Here is a 23624-nt window from a genome sequence, read left to right as displayed (position 1 = left end):
TTCAGAAGCTCTCACACAACTTTGTCAAAAAAAACCAAACCAACCAACCAACCAAAAAAAAAAAAAAAAAAAAAAAAAAAGAGAAAGAAACCTGAAACAAACAAATAAACAAACTGAAAAGAAAAAAAAAAAAACTCCTAAAGTGCTGACTGGCTTGAGCTGCTTCTAGCACCTCTTGTATGGAATAAGACTTACAGCAAGCACTGTTGCCAGCAATTATTCAAGCTGATTTCATCCATAAAGTCACATGTGAGCAACTGCAGGATATGGTAACTACATTTTCTGAGACACCTCACTACTGTAATTCCTTCATTCACCATCTTACTTCCATGCACTTCTTAAGGAAAATGAAATCCTCAGTACTCTTGCATCGTAAAACATGTTAGTAGCTGGAGACAATATGCACATCCTTCACAACTGGAACAAAAAATTAGTTCATTTTCAGAACAAAGCATTATTAATTTAAGAATCACGAACCAAACAATGGTAAATAGGAAACCCTTTCCAAAGGCTGCATGCCGAATATCTGGTTTGCAAATACAATGCATGCAGGAGAAATAAATTCATCCAAGCATAATTAAATTAAAAATGTCTTAAGTCTCTTTCAGCAGCATAATGGTTATTATTTTTAAAGTCTCCTCCAACCAGACTGGCCTGGGGTTCAGATGCTGACCTTGGCTTTTCTACAACCATATAATGGTTTGAGCAGGCCCCGCGGCTTTGCACTGTGGCAATACCAGGAGACAAAGCCTATACATACTGTTCTGCCTCCCCTTCCTTGGGAACAGGCTTCGCTGTACCACCTTTGCTGTCTTCACTCACTGCTGCTGCTGCTGTTTTTTCGGGAAGCGATGCCAAATCTTTGAAAACATCCACATAATGCCCAAAGCCCGGGCCCCAGTTCAAGAGGTTGTCCCAGTTGAAGCTTCCCGCTTGCTGCCCCAGCTTCCCGGGCAGGGAGCTCTCCCCGGCGCCGGCTGCCTGTGCCCCCACGGGCCCGCCCTCGCCGCGGCGCCCCGGGTACCGCCGGGGCTTCAGCCTGGAGCCGTAGTTGTCCTCGTCATCCGCGTCGGACTCGTTGACCTGGGATAACTTGGGCATCCTGGAGGTGTACGCCACGGGCTTATCCCGGTCGTACTCCATCTCGGAGCAGGTGAAGGACTCGTGCGAGTCGCTGTCGGAGGAGGACTCGGGAGCGGGAATGCCGTCGGCCGGGTTCCTCGTCCGGGACAGAGGCCTCCGGCAGTCCTCCTCCGAAGAGGAGCGGCCGTGGTCTGCGCTGCAGATGCTGGGGTTCCTGGGGCGAGGGGTGTTCAGTCTCTCCACCTCTTCGATGGACAGCCCCACCGGAGGAGACGTCTCCAGCGGGATCTGCCCTATGGGCTGCTTCAGGCGGCTTCCCGGGCGGGAGCTGTGGCTCGCCATGGTCTGTGGGCTCTTGCTTCTCCTCCCCAGCCGAGTGGCGTAGTTGAAGATGCCGGGCTGGCAGACATCGCCGTGCATCTCCAGCGGGCTCCCTTCCCTGATGGCGAGGTGCAGCTCCCTGGCCGGGCTGTGCCTGTAGAACGTCGAGGATTTGGAGAAGGGTGCGGGGCTGTGCCGAGACAGGGGGTTGGGAGTGGGGCACGCCGAGTGGCTTAGGGACGTTGTCCTCAAGCCCTGCCCGTAGGCGGGCTGGTAGGTCAGGCTGCTGGCGCCCAGGGGCATGGGGGACTGCCGCGCGAAGCCCAGCGGGCTGTGCCTCTGGATGGAGAACTTGGGAGTGTGGCTCCGGAACTGCTTGTAGTGCTGGATGATGTCGGCGTCGGAGGGGGCGATGCTGCTGGCGTTGTCGATGTCGTAGTGCTCGATCTCGGGCTCGGGGGAGGCCAGAGGGGCGCTGGGGATCGTCTCCGTGGTGTGCGGGATGTCCGTCTCGTCGTAGATGAGGTAAGGGTTTTCCCTTTCGATGATATCAGGTTTCGGGTTCCCTTCGGGCTGCTTCCTGACAGTCATGTCATCACCATAGGGCGGGATGTTGTCAGGGTCATCAAACGCCACATTCTCGCTGCCTTTTTTCTTCTTCTGCTTTGTTTTCTTCTCCTCCTTCGGCCCCTTTGCCTTCTTCCCCCGGCACTGGTTGCAGAGGATGAGGCTGAGCACCAGCAGCGCCAGCAGCGTGGCGCAGCTGCCCACGATGGCCGGCACGGCCCAGAGCGGCAGGGACAGCTCGGTGGGGTGCGGCGACGGCAGGCACACGTGGCCCCCGCCGATGCCCGCCCGACACTCGTGGCCAGGGGCACACAGGACGCCCAGGCAGGCCACCACGGTCTCGCACGTCCGTCCCGCGTACGCCTCGGGGCAGCTGCAGGTGAAGCCGGCGTGGGGCCCGGGCTCGCAGCTGCCCCCGTTGTGGCAGGGGCTGGAGGCACAGGCGCCCGCAGGCACGCACTGGTAGGCGAACCAGAGGTTGACGCACATCAGCTCGCCCCAGCAGGGGCTGCTGGCGCACACGTTGGGGCCGCGGCAGCCGATCTTCACCGAGGGGTCTGTCTTGGACAGCGTGGCGAGGCTGTGCTTGCCGGCGAAGGGAAGGCTCTCGCCGCCGTACTTGATGTAGGAAATGCAGCCGTCGAAGCCTAGGAGAAAGAGGGACAGTCATGCTGGGGGCTGAAGGCTGAGTATGCACTGTCAACAGCACAGTACAGGCTCCGCTGTTCAGTATATGAGCCAAGAGTTCACATGGTTGCTATAGGGAAACATCTATTCTAACAGTACTTAATGTCTTTAAATGGAATTTGAATAAATATGCCTTCTAACGACTTCATTCAATATACTGAAATGCTTTTGTATCTACATCTTCCCATATTTCTAAAACTTCTTATCATTTCCACAGAGAAACCTGTGGGCAGCTGGTTTGGCTGTGCTAGCACCAAACATTATTTGAGTTTGCCTATCATGCTATTGCTAAGTCTCCTCTTGTCTTACCATCTCCTAAATTCACGACAGTGCTTTTATATCCCTGAATCTTGAGTGGCCTTTTCCCAGACTTCCCATATCTTGGTTCCAGTTCTACCCTACAACAAGTTTTAGTGCTGTGAGAGCCCAGGGAGATGGAATTATCCCCAGGCTCTGTGCAGTGGTTGAGTGAGGTCACAGGAAAATCCAGTCTTTTGCCAGCCTAATAATTCTCTGTGTTCCCCAGACTAAATCCTTTCCGGAAGGGTTTTGAGGTAGTGCAACCTTACAGTGATCCTTGCTTGGAGCTGTGGCAAAATGGTACAAGAGATTGGTACCACTCTGTCATGAAATAGCAAATCCACTCGAGTTGTACGAGATGGTATTAAAGGTTTATAATCCTCAGAGCTGAAGATTTAGGTTCAGGTGGGAGTCCAGGCAAAAGTGATGATCACCTTGCTGCATGCGTGGTGGTTCCTTGCAGTAGTGATGTGATAAACAGCAAGGGGGAATTTGTCACATCTACCTGGATTTGGAAATTTTATTGGACACACCAAGTTCACAGCCCTGTCACCCTCGTGTGTTGTCTGCCTTTAACAGCACTGCAGATATTTTTGACTCTTGAGTTCATGAAGAGTTTTATACCAGCGCCTTGTAAATCCTTGGTATGTCCTACACAATGTAACCCAATATTAAAATAAAATAAAACAAAATCATATGAATAAGAGCTTTTGGACTGTGTGTGCTTAATGGAAGCCAGACATTTCTAATTTGTCTGCCACAGCATTGGGCAGTGGTGAGAGGTTAGTGTCCTCAATTTTCCTTGTTCCAGTTTTCCTACAAGCCTCTGCTTTTTCCATGTACACGCTGCTCATAAAACATACGTGTAAAAAGGATAAAGGTCAGCACAGCATCCACGTGATTTCGTACCACATTTCATACATATTCACAATACACTAGTGTAAAGTGTGAACTTGCTCCACTCAAAAATACTTTGTCTGGTCACAATTCATGAAGCCAGGAAGATTTTTCAGTATAAAAATATGTGAAAAATACATCTGTATTGTCTGGAGTATCTCACGTTTTGCAGCTAAAAATCACTTCCATCTTTACTTAGCACTTGGGAAATTGTATCAAATATGTGTTATCTACTTCTTTTGCCAGGGTTTGAGACAGTAACTTTAACTCTTAAGGGAGACTGATTTACTTCTTAGCAGCCAGACATCAGTCAGAAGGTGATTCCTTACTGTCCTTGGTTTCTGCTGCTCAGAAATAAATCCTGTTCTTCATTTGACAGCAGGATAAAGCAGGAGGAATTTGGAGTAGCATAAAATATTTAAATCATATTAAAAACAGGCTAAATCCTTCAGTACTTACCAAATCCCTGTAAAGTTTTTGTTTAGCATTTTTGCCCAAATGAAAGATTTGCTTTGATTTTCCACATTCTGACTCAGGTAAAGAATAGATCCTTTCTTCTCCATTAGGGGAACAAAAATATAACAACTGATGTACAGACAAGCAACCTCCCTGTCTCAAAGAAGCCCTGCAGATGGAGTGCCTGCTTTTGGAAACAACAAGCCTGCAGTGTGCACTAAAGGAACAAGGTCTGTAATCCTTGCTCATTCAATTTGCAATTTTTCTGCCAAAGGATGGATATATACTAATTACTGATAAACAGTTTGGGCAACCTTAAAGCAAACAGAGACTCTGTTCAAATCTGCTTATGTGCACTCTATTAAAAAAAAAATTTAAAATTACCTGCAACTGTGCTCTTGAAGGGTTGGCTGGATGGAATTCCTCCCAGAGAAATGGTGAGGACATTCAGCCCACCGAAGTCTTGTGTGGCATGGAGAATGTCCCGGCTGTGAGTCCTGTCCACCGACAGGATGGTGGCAGAGCCGTTCTTCTCCAGGAGGACCGAGTGCCACTGGCCATCTGCAGCATACACCTCAGGGATGTTCCTTTCCACTTTCCCAGCAACTCCAGCATCGGATATGTAGTGCACCTTCCCACCTTTTATCTGGTCAGAAGAACACAGGATGTGTAATTTTAAGATGGTGTCCCGTAACAACTCCTACACAACGTAGCCAGTGTGATGCCTACTCAGTACAGCTACAGTAACATGTAGCCCTGGTGTAACAGAAAGCTGGGGGTGGGTATATTTTTCCCCAAATAATTGCTTTGTACTAAAAAGGCATTAATTATTTAGTACTAAAAATTTGGCCAGAATTAAATACATCACATTGTAGAAACTTCTGCAGAAAAACTGCATCCTAGAGAGCTGCCACCCACTCATTCCGTGGCTAATCCTATTGAGAAGCCAGCTATAGGGCATGCACATGACAACACATTTTAATCAGAGAAAGAATAATTCTTCCTCCTTCTTCAATGCAAGTGTGGAAAATGCTTTGCAGAGTGAACAGATGTTGTCCTTGCCCAAGAAAATTGCATCCAGTTTTTATTACAACACAGTAGGAATGCATAAGGCATGGCAGGGCTTGAGCAAGAGTCCCATTTCATATCTGCTTTTTCTGTTAATTGGCATTTTGCAGAAAACCAGTTGTATTTCAGAAAACTTTCTGAAGAGTTGCAAAGTGCATGATTTTGTAAGAATTTTCAACTAGTGCTTTCTTGAGCAAACTGCTTTAAAACTTGTGAACTGCTAGGGGAAAAAAGGAAGAATATTTTGGCTTTTTCTCTTAAGAATGATGCCTCACAATTCTACTGAATCATGAGATGCGGGATTTCAAACCTCTTATTACGATCCCAAAATGAGATTAGTACAAATTCTGCATTTAAGATGTAGGAGCTTAAAAAGAATCCCCAGCATCCAACCTTGCTGGTTTCTCAAATCCTGCATGAATTTGGGTATGCCAGCTGACCTCCTGAGGGTGTACAGACTTGTGTAAGCTCACGTAGGGTGGCTCTGAAACTTGCTGCAAGTTTCCTTCCGTGCTCTGCACGTTTGGTCACACCTATTAAACAGAACAAGTGCTCTCCGTCCCGTGTTCCCCACCGCGGCTCGGGCAGTCCGAGATCCGCACCACGAGCGTGCGGGACGTGCACAGGCAGAGTCCAGGAAAGGTCAAAGCCCCAGGTTTGCTGAAAGCTCTCAAAGCCTTGCGTCCTTTGTTCCAGGAAAAATAAGGTTCACCTGGGAAGAACTGCGAGGTGACACACCGGCTACAAGAATGCTGCTCTCGTTTCCAGAAACTGTTAAATGTTCTGGATTTGCTTCTCCGGTGATGCAAGCTGAGGACTTTGTTCAGACACTCCAGCTTTAATAAGGCTGTAAGACCACGCTCGTGTCTTGGCAGCAGCCTGAATGAATGCATCTAGCACGTATTCCATTTGGATGGAGGATACAATGGTTAATATGTGCATCCACTTCATTTCTGAAGGCAGTAATTTGGACTATTTGAAAGCGTATTGTTCGATAAAGCTGCCCTCGGAGACAGGATGCTTTTGTTACTGATAGAACACAAAGTGGCATATGTCTAAACTACCACACAGCCCAAGGAAAATCCCACATTTACAAATGCAGCCACACAGACTATTAAAACATATTAAACACCATTTCCCATAACCACTTATAAAAAGGTTGACTGAGACGAATATATACATATATTTATGTCTGCAACCTGTAATTGGTTTGTTATGTCTTACTCTGTCTTTAATGCCCCATAAAAAATACTGCCTTGTATTTTGGTCTTTATGTAAACAGAAAGGAAAATACCATGCCAGACAATACCCTCCAAGCTTAAGGGAAGACTGAGCACAGAATTGAAATTTTTAATTCCACCTTAAAAAAGAACTGTAGAATTATTTACCTGTCAGCAACTTTACCTGTCAGATACTTTTCCATACTGATTTATGATTCTTTAACCCTATTTCTCTGTTTCTTTTAATATTGCACGTGACTAATGCTAACAGACTCAATAAATAACATACTAGGGGAATTTGGAAAAGAAAATTTCCAGAGACAAGACTGGTCCATGACTGCTTCAACCAGGAAAAGATAAGGAATATTCTTCTTGGTGCCTTGAAGCAGAATATGTTTCTAAATTTGAAACAAAGGCTGATGCTAACAGTATTGAGTAACACGAATTTCTGGGTTTTATTTAAATGGCTGAGCAACTGACAAGTAGAATATAATGAAAAGAGAACCACTAAAGCAAACATATTCCTAACTACAGGGCTGATTCAACTTTACTAATATTCCGAGTCTCATTTACTGAACAAATTGGTTTTCATTTGTCTTAGAACTGAGCACTAGCCTTTACAGATTTATAGCTCATCAGATGGGATGTCATTTAAAAGGGTTATGTTCTGATTAATTCCTACAACTTGATATATGCATAGAACCATGGAATGGCTTGGGCTCCAAGGGGCCTTAAAGATCATCCAGTTCCAGCCCCTCTGCCATGGGCAGGGACACCTTCCACTAGATCAGGTTGTTTAATGCCCCATCCAACCTGGCCTTGAGAACTTCCAGGGATGGGGTATCCACAGCTTCTCTGGGCAACCTGTGCCAGTGCCTCACCACCCTCACACAGAGATCTGTTAGCTCATGTAGGTAACATGTAATCCTCATCCTCCACCCGTACAATTCAGAGATCTTAGAGCTCCATTTATGCTAATTTAATCTGATTGTAGATGACATTTCCAGACAGAGCAAGACAAGACAGGCAATTTCACCTTTAACCTGCTGTATTTATCCCATTTCTTCTAACTGAATTACTTGCAATATGCACTTGTAGGAAAATAAGCTGTGACGAAGAGCCTTAGTGATAAGGAATCATTCACCTTCTTCCTTGTTGTGGATTTTGGAGGAAGCATTTTCCATCTGAATTTGACCGTTATTTAATGTAACCTGAAATATTTTCTATCTTTCATGGATTAAGGATGCTTTTATATCATAAAGCCCCCTCTTGGGTTCTTTGGGGGAAGTTTATATCCATCATTTAGTGACTCAACTGCTCACAGTCTGAGTGGGTCTGAGATTCTCTAGTTTTACCCCAATCCCAGCTACACCAAAACCAATTAGCTACAAGAGGAAAAAATGTGAAGGCATGAAAGTAGACACAGGACTCATAGCTTTTCCCTAGCACAGTTTAATATTAAAAACACATGGCGGGTTTTCTCTGAATGCTAATACTTTGGATAACAAGCATATCAAAAGACCCAAAAATCAAGTTATAAAATTGTCTGTTTTAGAGACTGACAAGAATTGTTACAACAGGTCCCTAAAGCCCAACTTCTGCACCGGGAGCAGATGGAGATGACAAGAAGAACTTTGCTGGGTTGGCTTCACTGGCATCTCGGGCCACCACTGAGGGAAATACTCATCATGATATATACTCTGGGAATGAGGAGCAGTGCAGAGGCCATACTGTACTAGCTACAGTTAAATTACTACAGTTTTACTAACTAGCATCACCTGGGAACTGCTTGGCAACAACCGGCATGCTGATGTTACCTCTCCTTCCTCAAACTTCTGCATCTGGTCCTAGGCAAATCTCTGCTCTCTGCCCTTGCACAGCTGGGGCTGGGACTTGACACCCTCTGCTTGCTTGTATAACTTCACCAATATTAACAATAACATGAGTGTTTGCATAAACACAGCACCAGTGCTTCTAGCCAGGAAAGGCAATTAGTTCTCTCTCTCTTTTTTTTTTTTTTTTCCAATAATGCTTGGAGAGCTCACCTAGCAAATTCTGCTAGGGGGAAGAAAAAAGTTTTTTCTCTCCAGAAGTCAAAATAATGAGATCTTATCTGCTAATATGAGCGAGGCAGAAACTTCCTATGAAATGATGTGGTAAAAACATATGCCAGGGAAGTAGTGCAGACTTGCTTCTTAAATGCAGCCGGTGTGTCAGGACAGCTTCGTAACTCTTGACTAGGCAGGTGGAGAATATCCATGGGGCTGAAGCTTAGAAAGTGTGAATTTCTGTATGAATTTCTCTAAAAGTCAGGGAAGAAAAACTTGGAAAGCCTTGCAGCAGTCAAGGAAACTTGGAGCTTACACCAACCCAATAAAGGGGCTTGCCAACATCACTGCTGTACTCATTTAGAGTTATGAGTAAATGGACTGAGTCATCGCCAGGAACCGAACCGTCGCTTTCTCTTGAGAAAGGTAACTCCTGCAGCAATAAGCTCTTTGAGGAAAGAAGAAACAACAAAAAACCCCAAAACAGTGTGGCATTTGAATCATTAATTCAGCTATGTATGCCAAAATAATTTGATATTGACACTAGTCTGTGAGTAAGCTCATGAATTCAAGTTATCCCTCACTTCCTAGTTTGATAAGCTTGAGCCATGTTGGTAGGAATTAATGAAAACCTTTTGGCAATCATTTGCTAGCTTAAGGAGGGTCTGGGTTCAAGGCTCAAAAAATCAGAGATAAAAGGCCAATAACAAAATGATTTGTTCTGTAAAGTGTAATGATGATAATAACCATGGCAATGAGCACCGTTCTCACTGCCTTAAAGCAGTCACTATTTGGAGTCTAGACAAAACTGATTATATACAAAACCATCAAGATCTTCTGATACCTTGGCAAATAGGAAGGGAATTGCTGAGAAGATGAATGATACTGGAGCAGTGCCTAGGTTCAGTTAAAGGCCTACTATTTTATAAAGGAAACAGCAAGAGTAATGGAAAAACGCGATTTTGATCACTGCACATAGGCAGTCCAATCAAATCCAACTCGGCATTAGCTGTAATCTTACCTTCACGGTAGTGAAGTTGCTGCTTTCTTGGACGTGGAGTAAAACTCCGTTCTCGCTCCTTGTCCTGAACTTCACTTCCAAGCGCTCCACGCCGGGGGGGCCCTCGCCAGCGCCCCGAGCCCCAAGTCTCATCAGGTAGTCCCGCTTCTTGTTGGGGCTCATGTGGTAGTCGAGCCGTCCCTTGCCTTCCAGCGACAGGGCCGTGTCAGCAGTAATGTCTGGGACAAGGACAGGGAAGCACTGAGCATGCAGCTCATCACAGCTCCAGCCATCATCTCTACCTAACCGCGACCGCTTTCCCTCGGAGCAGAGATCAAGTTCAGAGCAGGTCATTGGGGGAGCAGGAGTGAATGGCAATTGCAGCCCCTCTGTTCTTTGGCTTCCACCAGAACGTGTGTTTGAGAGTGGGAGTGTGCGAGTAATTTACTGCTGCTATCAGTCAATAGTAAATTAAAACTCACTAGGGAACAAGTGAGGGAGTAGAGAAAAAAATTTGGCTCTCAGAACTGTAATTCCTTCTCAGGGATGTTACTGTTTCCATTACTGCAAGCAGGGTTTCATGATATATTGAACTCTAAGCTCTTCAGGGCAGAGCTAATGACTTTCTATTTGTTATGGCATAAAAAAAAAGTGAATAAAAAAGGCAGAGCATTGACTACCAGATGCTGTTAAAATTATGGCTAAATTCTTTTGTAAACTGGTGCAATAAAAGCATATAAATCAGCTAAACAATAATGGGACATGTAAAAAAACAAAGCCCAGTCATTATACTACAACTACACGTAAATAAATCACTTTGCTCTCCTGGACAATCCTGTATTGATTTACAGGGCTACTCCTATGAGAGTTAATCACCCCCGAGCGTAAATGCCTTGTTTTCATTTACATTTACAATATTTTCTTGCATATAATCCACAGTAAATTTGATGAAAAGGACTTTAGTTTGGAGAAGCCATAAGCACATGAACTCAGTGTTTACGTGAAGGGGTTTTCACTTACCCTCTTACCTCCCCATAGCAGACAAATCCCTCCTATGGGATACCTTTATTTTAGTTATGGATTATATGTTATTGGGAAGCAGGACTTTAAATGAGTGCAAGTTACCAGAAATGTGATATACAGACCAGAAAATATTATGTATTTAAGTTGTTGCCATTTTTAGCTCATGAAAGGACAACAGTCCATTGTGGACTTTTAAACTGCTTAAGAGGCAACATGGTGCTTACTTTCATTATTTTACAGAATTCATTATCCCATGGCCATGAAAAGAAACTCTTAATGGCCTTTGGCTGAGCCACAGTTAGATGTGTGTTAAAGACAGTGAAACCTCCTCCTCACATTTTTCACAGTGCTTTCCTGTCAGTCCATCCTTGCAGTGACACTGCTGCCACGACCACTGATCCACACAAGTGCCACCATGTTGGCAGGGGCTGGTTGTGCAGGCACCTTCCAGTCTGGGACACCTGAAAGAAATCAGATGAGTAGATGCTGAAGGATGTGCACACAAATAAGCAGAGCAAACATGCTGGGAAGCATCCTGTGTTTAAACGGTACTGCCTTTCTACCCCTCAGAGATTCAAAAATGGCTCTTCTTCCCATCCCTGGAAGTGTTCAGGGCCAGTTGGATGGGACTCTGAGCAACCTGGTCTAGTGAAAGGATCTTTAAGGTCCGTTCCAACCCAAAACCAATGTGCGATTCTAAGGACCTCTGTAGACAGCTCAAGTTTCTAAGCAGATCGCAATTTTCAGCATCAAGTTATGACAGTCTTACAAAAGAGGAAGGAATTCAGGGACAGCCAAACTCCCATTATCTGTTATGCAAGGGAGATGAAACTTTTTTAAGGCATTTTTTTATGCTGCAGACAGCCAGAGCCTTTGCCTTACAATGAGCAGGGCAAACATGGGGGTTGAGAGAGGAAGCGTGAAGGAGGAAATCTGGATGGAAGACTGACATTGCTACAACTGTGACTTCAAATACTGAGGTGGAAAAAACAATAGAATCAGATAGTTCAGCATTTCTGAAAGATCACTTAGAGGATATGAGGGAAATTCAGTGACACTTGAGAGGCAAAGTGAGAGAACAGACATGGTGGATTAAGAGGAAATAAAAGGGAGTAGAGGGTTAGCAAACAGTATGAGTATAGTCAAACCCAGGTGGAATTTATAAAGAAACCCAAGAACAGCGGCTACTCAATTTCAGCCTGCAAAGCAACTCGAATAATCATTGACAGTAGAAATGTAATGATGTTGCTTTTTTAAAGACTCTGTAATCTTTAGTGAACCTGCCACCCAAATTCACTTTCTTCCTACATTTTTCTCATTTTACAGTAGGTTTTAAAGTAATTTTTTTCTAACGTGAAATATCTCTTGGTGTCTGAATGGAACAGCATTCATGACAGCTTCCTTTATTGCAAACGGGGTCCATTTGATCCCATATATAGCAGACGTACTGATCTGAGATTCCTTGAGCTGCCAAAGCCTGGCTGGGCTCCAGGGGACGTCCGTTGACTGCAAACTCCATTATGCAGCCCACAAAATCATGGCTTTCCACCTGTCCTCTCCTCTGAAGGATGGGCTCTACGGACCTGATGCCACCTACAGTAACTCGATTTGGTTGTACATCAAGTGTCCTGTAAAAGAGAAAAATAACTAATCAGTACCAGACATTAGGATAGTGATGACAGCACAGGAACTGCAACCATCAGCTACAGCCTGCAGCTAAAATTCCTCTTCCCAAATTGGTATTTTACATTTAGAAGGGGAGACAGAGAGATCAATAGCACTTGAACAGTTGTAGTGGGTATGACTCTAAATTAACATTCAGTTTGCGTGTCAAAATTTCTATTCACTTGACTGAGCAGTGTGCTTGAGATCACAAAGAATAAGGCTTTGTACCCAACTATAATTTAGATATTAGGTGATACTTAAACAGCAGGAAGACAGACTCATTGTTTTGCTAAGATATAATACCTCTGCTGGCAGAGAAACCCTGTGTGGCAGGAAACATGACTGTGATTATTGTAAGAAATTAGCCAAAGTGATTTGGATTAAAGTTATTGTTATCTCCAAAGATGCAACCCAAAGGCTACTGAGTTAGTTACAGTAAATACAGAATAAAGTTTGTTTTCTTTACTGGACACTGTTTATGAACTCAAAACTGTAACAGAAAACACCTGAAAACAATGTCAAAGAAATTACTCCTAGTATTTTTTTTTAAAGACAGCAGTAATAAGGTGATTTTATTTCCTATGTCTTTATGAGAAATGAAAGGTGCAATTTAAATAAATACATGACCCCAAACCATTAGGCAATAGATCTTATCCTCATTTACACCACAGTACAGGCTACTCATGGCCATGCATTTCTGGACTGCCACCAGAGCCTGGGGACAGAGATGGTGTCAGGAACTGCGGATTTCTGAGCAAACTCCTTGTTATGATCCAGTTCCATGCAGAAATGCAGCCTGACCTAACAAGTAGCAGCACACATATAAAATCCAGTTTGCTTCTGCAAAGATGGAAGAAACTGACTCTTGGGAGCCTTATCATTACTCCAACTTTCTCTGGCTTTACAGGGAGATTTCTTTTTAATTTTACTTTTAATTTGACTCCAAAAAAATCCCACCCAAATCCCAAACTAACCCCACAAAAATGAAGAAATATTTACCAGTCAGTTGAAACAGCAACGTTGCTAACAGTGCAGTAGCCTGGCTCCTGATCCTCAGAGCAGGAATCCACTGTCAGGGATGCTGCCTGCAAAAGGCACGCACACAAATATGCTGAATGTTACAAGGCTTTAGTCCCCAGCCAGATGAACTATCTATGCTTAAGTGTATCCTATCAAGGACTTGTCTAGAAGGGAGTACTTGTATATTATGATGTCACTCAGGATTGCAGGGTGCTTCAGAGCCACTGCTCAACTCCATACTCCACCAGCACAGCGAGGACACCACCAAGGTATGGGTAAGAACAGGTGTGGAGCCAACTGTCTGCTTCATGCAGAGAAGCAGTTAAACACCAGTTTTTCACATTTGGGGAGGATTTCTTTCATATTTGTTTGCTTTACTCCTTGAAAGTGCAGTTACTTTGGCTTGTACTGTATCCTATTCCTGATATGGTTCAGATAATCTGAGCAAAAACCTGCTCCCTCCAACCACAAAGGGTGTTCTTTCAGGGCCTTCACCATGACATTAAACATAGTGAGCTTGATAAGAAGCATGTTACAAAAGCTGGGAGTACAAACAGTTAGATTACTAGTTAAAAAATAATAATCCTGGGAGTAGGAACACTGAGATTACTAGTAATAAATAATATCCAACCACTTAATAAAACTCAAAAAGTAACCAAATGGACCTGCTTAAAGTAACCCCTTGACTAAGAGGTCATGAAGGATCTCAGCTTTGATAATGGAGAAGCATCTGGACACCGAGAGTGTGACTGAGCTGATGTTTAGAGAAGTACCAGGCATTATCAGTACTTACAGCTGTCTTACTCTTTATTATTACTATTATTATTTTTATCCCCAAGCCATCAAGTCCCAGACAACGAGGTTGCCTCAACCTGGTCTAGTGGAAGGTGTTCCTGCCCACAGCAGGGGGGCTGGAACCAGATGATCTTTAAGGTTCCTTCCAACCCAAACCATTCTGTGATTCTGTGACTAGCCATCCAACTTATTTACACTAAAGCTACTCATGGCACTTCTATGTGTAATGTATAAAAGTCTAACCAAAGTTGTCCCTAAAATCATGAAATAACTCCTGCTGATTTAAAAAGAAGTTTTTATTTTATTCCTTATTTAGCAAAGAATTGTCCCCACAGTGATTTATTAATAACAGATGCGCTGAAAGAAAAAAAAAAAACCAACCAACCCTGAAGGTTAGTTATTCTTTAAAACAAATTTTCAGAAAAATAAACATAATCTCCACAATGTGCATCTCCTCATGTTTCAGCTAGATGTGTGGTACAGTTTTACAGCAAATTTAAATCAAACGCCACCTTTAAAAGTGCCTGGGTTTATATTTTGATTTAGATTACTCTATGGGAGCTGAGCAAGCAGCACTGGCTATCAGTACATCATTACTCTGCAGAGGTTTTTTCTACTGCCTGCAAATAAGTTTGCTAACAACAGCCTGTTGAAATCCCCACAGATTGTCCATGCTAGTTCCAAATACATGCTGCAAGCTGACACACTGTATTGACCAAATAAATTCAGAGTTCTTAGCCCTAAATCATGCCCTTCAGTACGATTAAATTGTTCAATTTGCTATTTTTAATGAGAGCTTATCTTGAATTTCTTTCCATACAAATGAGCAAAGTGCTTCTCCCAAGAAATGTCAGTCTGCAGTTCCAAGGCAGATTATAGCCCTGTGTAAATGAAACAATTCAGAGGAAGAATAATAAGCTGGCTGCTCTGTATGCCACCACATGCATACATATTTTCCTTCAGAACATCAACAACAAAAACTGAAATGAGTTTTTTGTTCTTAGCTCAATCAGCATAATCTCCCTAACTTACATTGCTATGTGCTCTGCAAGCCAAGCTCCAACCCCAGCTGAAGGGCTGGATATTTGAGAATATATTTTACTTGGACCAGAGTTCATACAATCTATTTTCTAATGTTAGTCAAATGTTCCTGCTTGTTACTTAAGCATTACTCTACAGTTACCTTGCCACATTATGAGCCTTTCTATCCTGTCACTCTGCAATAGCTCAGGAGTGACAACTTAATGATTTTACCAGTTTCCGATAAAATCCCACTGTGCTGTAGGAAATGACAGATTTGGAATCCTGAAGGGGGCCTATTTTATACAGTTTTGGACACCTGGGAAACATTTTTCCTGTAGCAGAAATATCTAAGACAAAGGCAATTCTCTTCACATACTGTTTGTAAACATTACTGAAAAGGTTTAAACATTAAAAACAAAACAAGCAAAAAAAAAAAATCACCTAAAGGTATAGGTTGCCTTAAATGTTTGCTTTCAGCCTGAAGCATTCATAGCTGAAATTTTCTATAAATAGCCCTTTTTATGTTCTCTCTTCTTCTATAGTCCTCTGGCACACTGACAAGTAAAACATTTTCTTTCCCTGTTTTTTTTCTTCAGTGTACTTCATTTATTTGTTGCAACTTTTACTGTGTGCCCCTATACTTAGCCATTTAAATCTTATTTATAGAAGTAACATTCTACTTTAGTTACGAAAATGGGAACCTGGTACATCTCAAAATTAAGGTGCACCTTTGGGCTTAAGAAGATGTGATGTACATTATTAAATTTGCAAGATGCAAATTGATATCTGATATCAAGTAACATTAAATCAAAGTCATTGCTCAACACCACAATTACCTTTCATCTTATTTGGATATGTAAGTCCTACAAACACACACAAATTGGATTTGGAAATCCAGCTGAAGAGGGGATTTCACAGAACCATAGAATCCTTTATGATGGAAAAGATCTCTAAGAATCCAACCACTCGCAAGCACTATCAAGGCCACCACTAAACCATGTCCCCAGCTGCCACATCTACACATCTTTTTAATACCTCCAGGGATGGTGACTCAACCATTTCCCTGGGTGGCCTGATCCAGGCATTGACGACCCTTCTGGGGAAGAACTCTTTCCTAATACTCAATCTAAACCTCCCCTGCTGCAACTTGAGGCCATTTCCTCTTGTCCTGTTGCTGGTTAACTTGGGAGAAGAGACCAACAGGCAGAACAAATGGAGATATCAGATCTTGCACTATGAACTGGAGTTCCAGGCTCAAGGACTAGAGGGGAGACACACTGGGTAGAAGAGTTATTGCTTTTATTCCTTTCATCGCTTCTAGCTTGAAATACACAAACCCAAATGGGGAACCCCACCACATATTACTGTTCCATTACTTTAATTTCAAACATGGGAAGAATATGGAATTCCAAGTATGCTGGCCATTTCTGCCTGAGAAGGGAACTGTTGGGCAATAGTTACTGATTATGGATGGCAAATAGATTTGGTTTCATTTCTAACTCAAACATTGTGGAGTCAAAAAACTTGGCTTGGATTCAAAGAGCATTTGGTTTATGTTCTGCTTTGGAAATAGTATTAAAAAATGAGAGAAGAGGAATAGAAAACATTTACTGGAGAAAAAAATGAAGGCAGGAGAGGGGTCAGAGTGCCAGGCATATGGCAATCAGTTGTCCCAGTTTTTGGCAGAGTTCCTCACCTCAGATGCATTCTGGGAGACAAAGAGAGAAGTAACTTCCCTCCTTCGCCTCAAAAAATTCTCTTAATGTAGCACCTTTTAACTCTTTACATGTATGCTACAGAGGAAAACCAGGCTCCCAGTCTGATGAGATTGGTAAAATCTCTGAATTAGCTCAAGAAGGTCAAGGATGCCTGGAATTTTAAGTTTGTCCACTTCTATTCTCCAAATGTTGAGAAAAATTATTTTGAGGCATTTTGCAATTACTGTGGTTAATTAGCATTCCCTGATAATCATCCCTGTAATCTACACCAGTTAATTAGCCCTGTGCGTAGTCATCTATGTCATTAATTATTCCTGGCTCTCATTTTTCACATTGAGAGTATTGGGGGCATTTTGCACATGTTTTTTTCATTATACTTTATCATCACCATACTAAACAAACCACCATAGGGCTTTGAGTCAGTTGGAATAAGACAGAAATGAAGGAGGTTTTTCCCAAAGTTGGACTTTCTGCTAGCAAACCCAATGTCACTGATTTACATTTCTCTGAGTTCCCCTGGAAGCCAAAGTGATTTGGCTGAACTTGCCTCAAATGCTCATTTTAGCGTTCCTTACCATTCCAGCCCGGCGGGCAATGACGGTGTGGAATTGTCCATCAGACACCTTCTTGGCTGTGGTGAGCTTGTATGTGCCACTGCCCAGGTTGTAGGAGAACCTCAACCTCCCTTCTGCTATTTCCAGGGCCAGGAATTCTGCCCGCTCTCCGGTTTGGTTGTCGTGGTTATACAACAGCAAGGCGTTACTCTTTATAGTGGCAAACTTTATATAGATGTAATTATTGTTGGGATCCATACTGGGGAACTCCATGTAGGACAGCTCTTCAAATCCATAACTGTTCAGCTCGCAGTGATTCCCAAAAACACCTGCAAAATGAAAAGCAAAATCTGGGATTGGCGAGTTTTTCCCTCACCGTGCATTCTCCCAGGAGCAAAGTATGGATGGGCGCTCGACATGGCTGTGATGCACAGGCTCCTTAAGGAACCTCTGGTGTAAAATTAAAAACACACCGCCAGGTGCTGAGGTACATTGTATTTAAAGTTAAAAATTCAAGTTACAAAGGACAAGTTACAAATAGATACAACTATTGAAAAACATTTCATTGAGCTCTATGGCTTCTTTGGAAAACACCAAAACAAGCCAGTTTGAGAGCTCTGTCAAGACATGGTTGTTAATTATCATCAGGCATTTATTAATCCAGTTATGGAAATAAATGTGCAAGTTGAGTTTATTTTTTGCTCTGTGGCTGTTATCTCAACTGTTTCTCACTGGGTGGTTCATTTTTCATACTTAAGAAATAAGCATGTATGATTAAAACATTATGCCTTTTCATGGTTTTACTGATATGAATATTTTGGTGCATTCTACATATTTTTTTTTCAGATCTCTGTCACATAATTTCCCTTGATTTTTCTTTCACTGCAGTGACAATAAGAAAAAACCCCTGATTTTATTTATGAATATTAGTTACATTTACAATGGACTATGTCTGTAAGGGAAATTAATAAACCCTGAGTAAATGTACAGTAAAGGAAATAAAAGGGAATAGAGAAATTATTCCACATGTTAATAGAAAAACTTATTCAGCATTAGTTACAAATGCATACTGAGAATGATACTTTTGTGAGAGGGTTTTCAACAACCTTAAAACATTGTAGATGATTTCTGTACCTTTCTGGTTTCTTTATTAATCTGTTAGGTTTACTTTCATACTTTTTCATATGAGCAATGACAATTTTGGATTAATCTGTATTCAAAATCAATCTTGTTGCAATTGTGTCATGATACCTTAAAATATCCATGTTGTTCTATGTTTTTTTTGGGTTCATTCCACAAACCAAATCTGGGATAATTAAATTCTAAAAATTATGGAACTATTTTGGCACTACTATATGCTTCTTTGATGTAAAATACTGATGTTATTTACAATGGTCTTACTCTTGAGCTCTCCTAAAAGGGCCTGTTACTCATCAGGAGAGCTTTGTTATCATCATTCCTCTTCCTTCACACTGAACTTTGGATATTCTTGGTGGTGAAGGTACTTTAACCCTGCTCCAGCTGTGGTTGAGCTAAGCTTCTTCTTTAGGAAGTCAGTGGTCGTGGATCTAAAGATTTGAAGCATCCATTCTTACTTTTGGTTACTTATACGTATCTATTACTGTATCCTGCAGCCATAGGGAGGAGAGGAGAGAGATCTAGCAGGCAGGAATGGTGCAGCAAGATTGATCTATTTAGTTATTTTACAAACTCTTTTATAGACTTTTTTCTTCATAGTCTAATTGGTCAAAGGATCAGCCACCCCTTGGGGGTGATTGGCTAAAATCCTAAAACATCCATTGTCAAAATATTTTCCTACTGTACCATAAACAAGACTCTGCAAGGTCGCAGGTGTTCATAGTTTACAGAACTTTGCAACTATCTTCCTGAGAGAGAAAAGTCTCTCAGAGCCTTAGAAAGAAGCAGGAAAATTCCTTGCTAACAGCATTTTTGTATCCACATGTATCTATCTATCCACCTATATCACTAGAAAGACTCTTTCTAATTTTTAGGCTGGATCTTGTTATGTTTTTGTGTGAGAGAGAAAGGAGCTGCTACCAGGAATGACAAATAAAATACTGGTAGTGACCACATCACTTTTTAAATTTTCTTTTAAAGAAGAAACCTCTAGTTTTTCCAAACCTTGAATCATTTTCAAACCAGAAATCATTTATGCTGGTAAAACTAAATAGAAATATGAATAGGGAAAGGGGAGATGAAGAGGAAAGGAGGAGAAGAGTACTCACCGAAAGGACAGTGGCAGAAATACCCCTCCAGCCCGCTTTGGCAGGACCCACCATTGAAACAGGGGTTGCACTCACAGTAGTTGACAGTGGAGTCACACGTTTTCCCTGTGATGAGGGAACAAAAGCAATTTCCAGGTCAGACTATTCAGGGCACTAGGAAAGTCAGGCTGGTGTTGTAGGTAATGAGGTTATGAACCGACGCTGAACACATGGCCAGGAGAGAGGGTGCCAGGGACTGGCTGTGGGATGGAGAGAGGAATCACAAGACAGGATGCTGGGCTGCTCCCAGCCCTGTCACAGGCATAATCTGTGGCCCAGAGAAAGCAATGTCACTTTTCAAGTGTCTCATTGTGATTATAGGTACTGGTGGACTGTTGTTTTAATTTAACTGAATTTTATTATTTATTTTATTAACTGGGGTCTATAAAAGAGAGATCATGAAATTAAAGGCAACGATGAACTAAAAAACTGTAAAAAGGTGTCTTTTTTCCCTCCCTATTGAATGCAATATACTCATGAGTGCAAAGGAGATACAGATAGCCCTTGCTGGACCCTGTACAAGCAGGTTGTGCTGAACACAGCCTGCTATTGTACATTATATGATTTTTCTTATTTTTCCTCATCAATTACAACCTCCTTCCTGACTCAGAGAGACCACAGTCCTCTGGACCTAGAACAAGCTACTCTGCATACAGTCCTTTCCTAAGCAGACATTGTCACATGTGGTACATATTGCCAGAGAACAAACTGAAATCATGTAATTAATTTCAGCAAGGAAGGGAACCAAGAGAAAAAGTGAAGATTTTAACAGATGCCAAATATGGACACAGGGATTCTTTGTACAAAACTAAAATTTTCTTTGTATGGAAACATTAATTACAAAAATACTGGTCCTCATTTCTAAGGTTTTCATTGCTTGGCTTTGATGAGTTTAGCAACACTTCCACTACATCTCACTCTTGGAGCCTGTCTTCTTTTTGCCAGCAGTGCCAGCCTGCACTGCCTATGTTCAGCAAAAACTTCAAAGTATTGTTACGATTGTCCTCCCTGCTTCAATGCAAAAACCTCACAAAACCAGCCACAGTCTTCCAGACTTCTCCTAACTTCATCTCAGCCAGGATATATGCACAAAGCAAGGGCTAAGACTGCCTTAATGCTTGTTTTTGCACTGATAATGAATTATTTTATTTCTTATGCCATATGTATATGTTTAACTTAAAAGTACAACATGAGCTTGCACAGAGGGTGTCCATTCTTGTATGGCACATATATCTTTTAATTTTACATCTCCCATGACAGGGATGCACAATAGCAAGTCCTTAGAGGTTGCTGGTGCTTAGAAGTGTAGAAAATCAGGACTGTGCTTTATGAACTCTGCTACCTTTTTCAGAATTTCACAACTTGAGTCACCTAATGAAGAAAACCTCTTTTTTTTTCCCCCTCTCTTCTACTTTTCAGTTTAACCTACAGTTTGCAAGCAGCTCTTCCATGTGAGCAGCAGCTCTCCATGTGTGACTGCAAGCAGGGTGGAAATGGAGCGCTGGAGGATTCCTGTGGTTAATACGTCACTTGTAGATGCACCATAAATCCAGGAAACTTTTCCAGTGTCTGAATCTAATTATGCTTTGGGGGTATTTATTTATGTTTTATTCTCTAATGGGCATGACTGAAGGATGAGCTAACTTTTTATGTGAGATTTTGCTGCTTTCTTTGTTTTCAATTTATGGTCCGTAGTAGAGATCTTTGACTTATGAAGGAGAGCACACAGCAAGAGTGAGACAGACATGCTTAAAATAGCTCAGTGATGTTGCTTAGTTTTCACAAAAATCAAGTGCAGCTAATAAGGCTTACTCAGATTTTTGCAGTCCAGTCTAACTAAATACTCTTCTTTTTCTCAGCTAACAGTAAAGCTGGCACATTTGCTGAGTCGGCAAGAGAATATGGATGTTTATTTCAGCTGCACTTAGTTTAACCAGTGAATAACAGCATCTTCTTCATGCTTAACTATTGTCTGAAGAGTTCTTGAAACCAACAGAAGTGTGTTCAGAATTACAGAATCATAGAATAGTTTGGGTTGGAAAGGGCTTTAAAAGCCATCTTGTTCCAATCCCCTGCCATGGGCAGGGACACCTTTCACTTGACCAAGTTGCTCAAAATCCCATCCAAGCTGGCCTTGATGAAAACTGCAGTTTGCTGAGTTTATAGATCAATTCTCAGCTGAAATTCTGAAAGATGCAAGGTATTCACTTCTGCATCAGAAAGATCTTTTTCTGAAGACCATGAAAATTAGGAGAATGCTGGATAATTGGTAACAGACAGCATTCAACATTTATCATTCATCACCTCCAGCTGATGCTATCACAGGCATGGGCTTATGCAAAAATGTAAGTTCCTCAGACTTTTTAAATTGAAAAATGTAACAGGAACAGATACCAGCTCAATGCTCTTAAGATTTCAGCTGATTTGAGAGTTTTAGTTTTTTGTGGTTCTCTGTGTCCATCTTTTAAAGTGGTTGTTCTAATATTCTAATCTTGCATTTGAAACAACTTCACAAACCTACATTCCTTCATCTTAATGAATCCTGGAAAACAGGAAATGAAGGGTTCAAAGGAAGGGCAGACAACTACTGTAAATCACCAAGCATATTCCCCCCAGAAAGTGATTATTTTAAAAACAAAACCTGTTCATCATTAAGAGATATAATTATAACAGATTGTTTAAACCCTAATGATGCTCTGAGGTAATCAGTCTTTATAATCCTATCCAGTGAAAAGAATGACATTACCTTTTGCAGCATGATGAAGTGAAATGCAGCTGACAAAACATAATAAATCAAAGAAAAGTAAGACTCCGTTTTCAGGTACACCATTATAAAGGTCTGCAGCTCATGTACTCTAATTTTACAGTGAACAGAGCATCTGTCTCAGAAAACACTAATTTCTACTTGCATGCAGTACCATGTAAATATTATTTTATTACCAAGCATGCAAATTCAATTATGAGACTCTATTTTCATTCCAACAGAAGCAGCAAAGCTATGTATATATGGCAAACTGAATTAGAAATTCACTATTTTGGATGCCTCTTTTTTGTTGTTGTTGAAGCACTCAAGGCTTATATTCATGAAGAAACAGTTTGAGGCTTTATTTTTACATCCACTGTGGCTATCTTTGATCACATATGAATGCAAATTAAGAGTCCAGGCAGCTGTGTTCTCTTTCTGATGGCAGTATAATAGTGACATAATAGTCTCTATGTCAAGCATTCTCAAACAATCAGTACACTGACATTTGTTTGCAGAGCCTATTGAATATTTAATTTGCAGAATTTCAAATATGCTTTTGCAGACATAAAACGTCTAAATATACTGTGTGTTAATTGTGATCTTATCTAATAAGCTGTGTTGATATTAAACTCTAAAGATATTTTGTCTTTTAATTACACTGGTGCCATTTGTTTTCTGTCTTGATCAATTAATCTCAGGACACTTTAATAACTCTTGATTCTGCAATGGCCAACTGATTAAACAACATCTGACTTCCAAATAGAAACGTCTGCCTCAGTGGCAGTCTATTTTAGGGTTATTTGTGTTGACAAGGAGTTTAAGAAAGCTCCTATCAGATGCCACATTTAATTCATGGCATGAAAGAAATCCAACACTTCAAACTCTAAGAGTATCTCATCACATTCTCTTAGTAAAAATAATCATCTTTTTTTTGAGCTTGTCACATGCAGAGCTCGATTTTTAGCTGACATAAGGGTTGAGCATTAAAGTATGAGCTTTAATACCAGAAGAAATCCACTGGATGTTTCATAAATGTTTCAAATTACAGTCTAGAGGCATACACTGTAGTTTGCTTGCTAGAGTTAATGAAGTGTTTTGCTTCACTGCAACAGCAAACATATGCCCATTTACTCTCTGGTGCTAATGAC

General features: G+C 41.7%; 1 protein-coding gene across 1 annotated transcript in view; it reads right to left on the bottom strand.

The window, feature by feature from the left end:
- Positions 1-750: 750 nt before the first annotated feature.
- The window catches only part of FAT4 (FAT atypical cadherin 4), a gene marked incomplete at both ends in the record, with an annotated part of 122258 nt that continues 99384 nt past the window's right edge, over positions 751-23624 (bottom strand). The window contains 8 exons of the mRNA XM_082282669.1: positions 751-2618; positions 4696-4957; positions 9669-9886; positions 11007-11131; positions 12119-12298; positions 13335-13420; positions 17467-17774; positions 19692-19796. Of these exons, the coding sequence (XP_082138795.1) occupies positions 751-2618; positions 4696-4957; positions 9669-9886; positions 11007-11131; positions 12119-12298; positions 13335-13420; positions 17467-17774; positions 19692-19796 (3152 nt within the window). The remainder of the gene's footprint in view (positions 2619-4695; positions 4958-9668; positions 9887-11006; positions 11132-12118; positions 12299-13334; positions 13421-17466; positions 17775-19691; positions 19797-23624) is intronic.

This window comes from Coloeus monedula (genome assembly GCF_965178545.1).
Source record: "Coloeus monedula genome assembly, chromosome: 5".
Lineage (NCBI taxonomy): Eukaryota > Metazoa > Chordata > Aves > Passeriformes > Corvidae > Coloeus > Coloeus monedula.
Note: the sequence above shows the minus strand (reverse complement) of the source record. Positions and strands in the feature narration are given on the sequence as shown.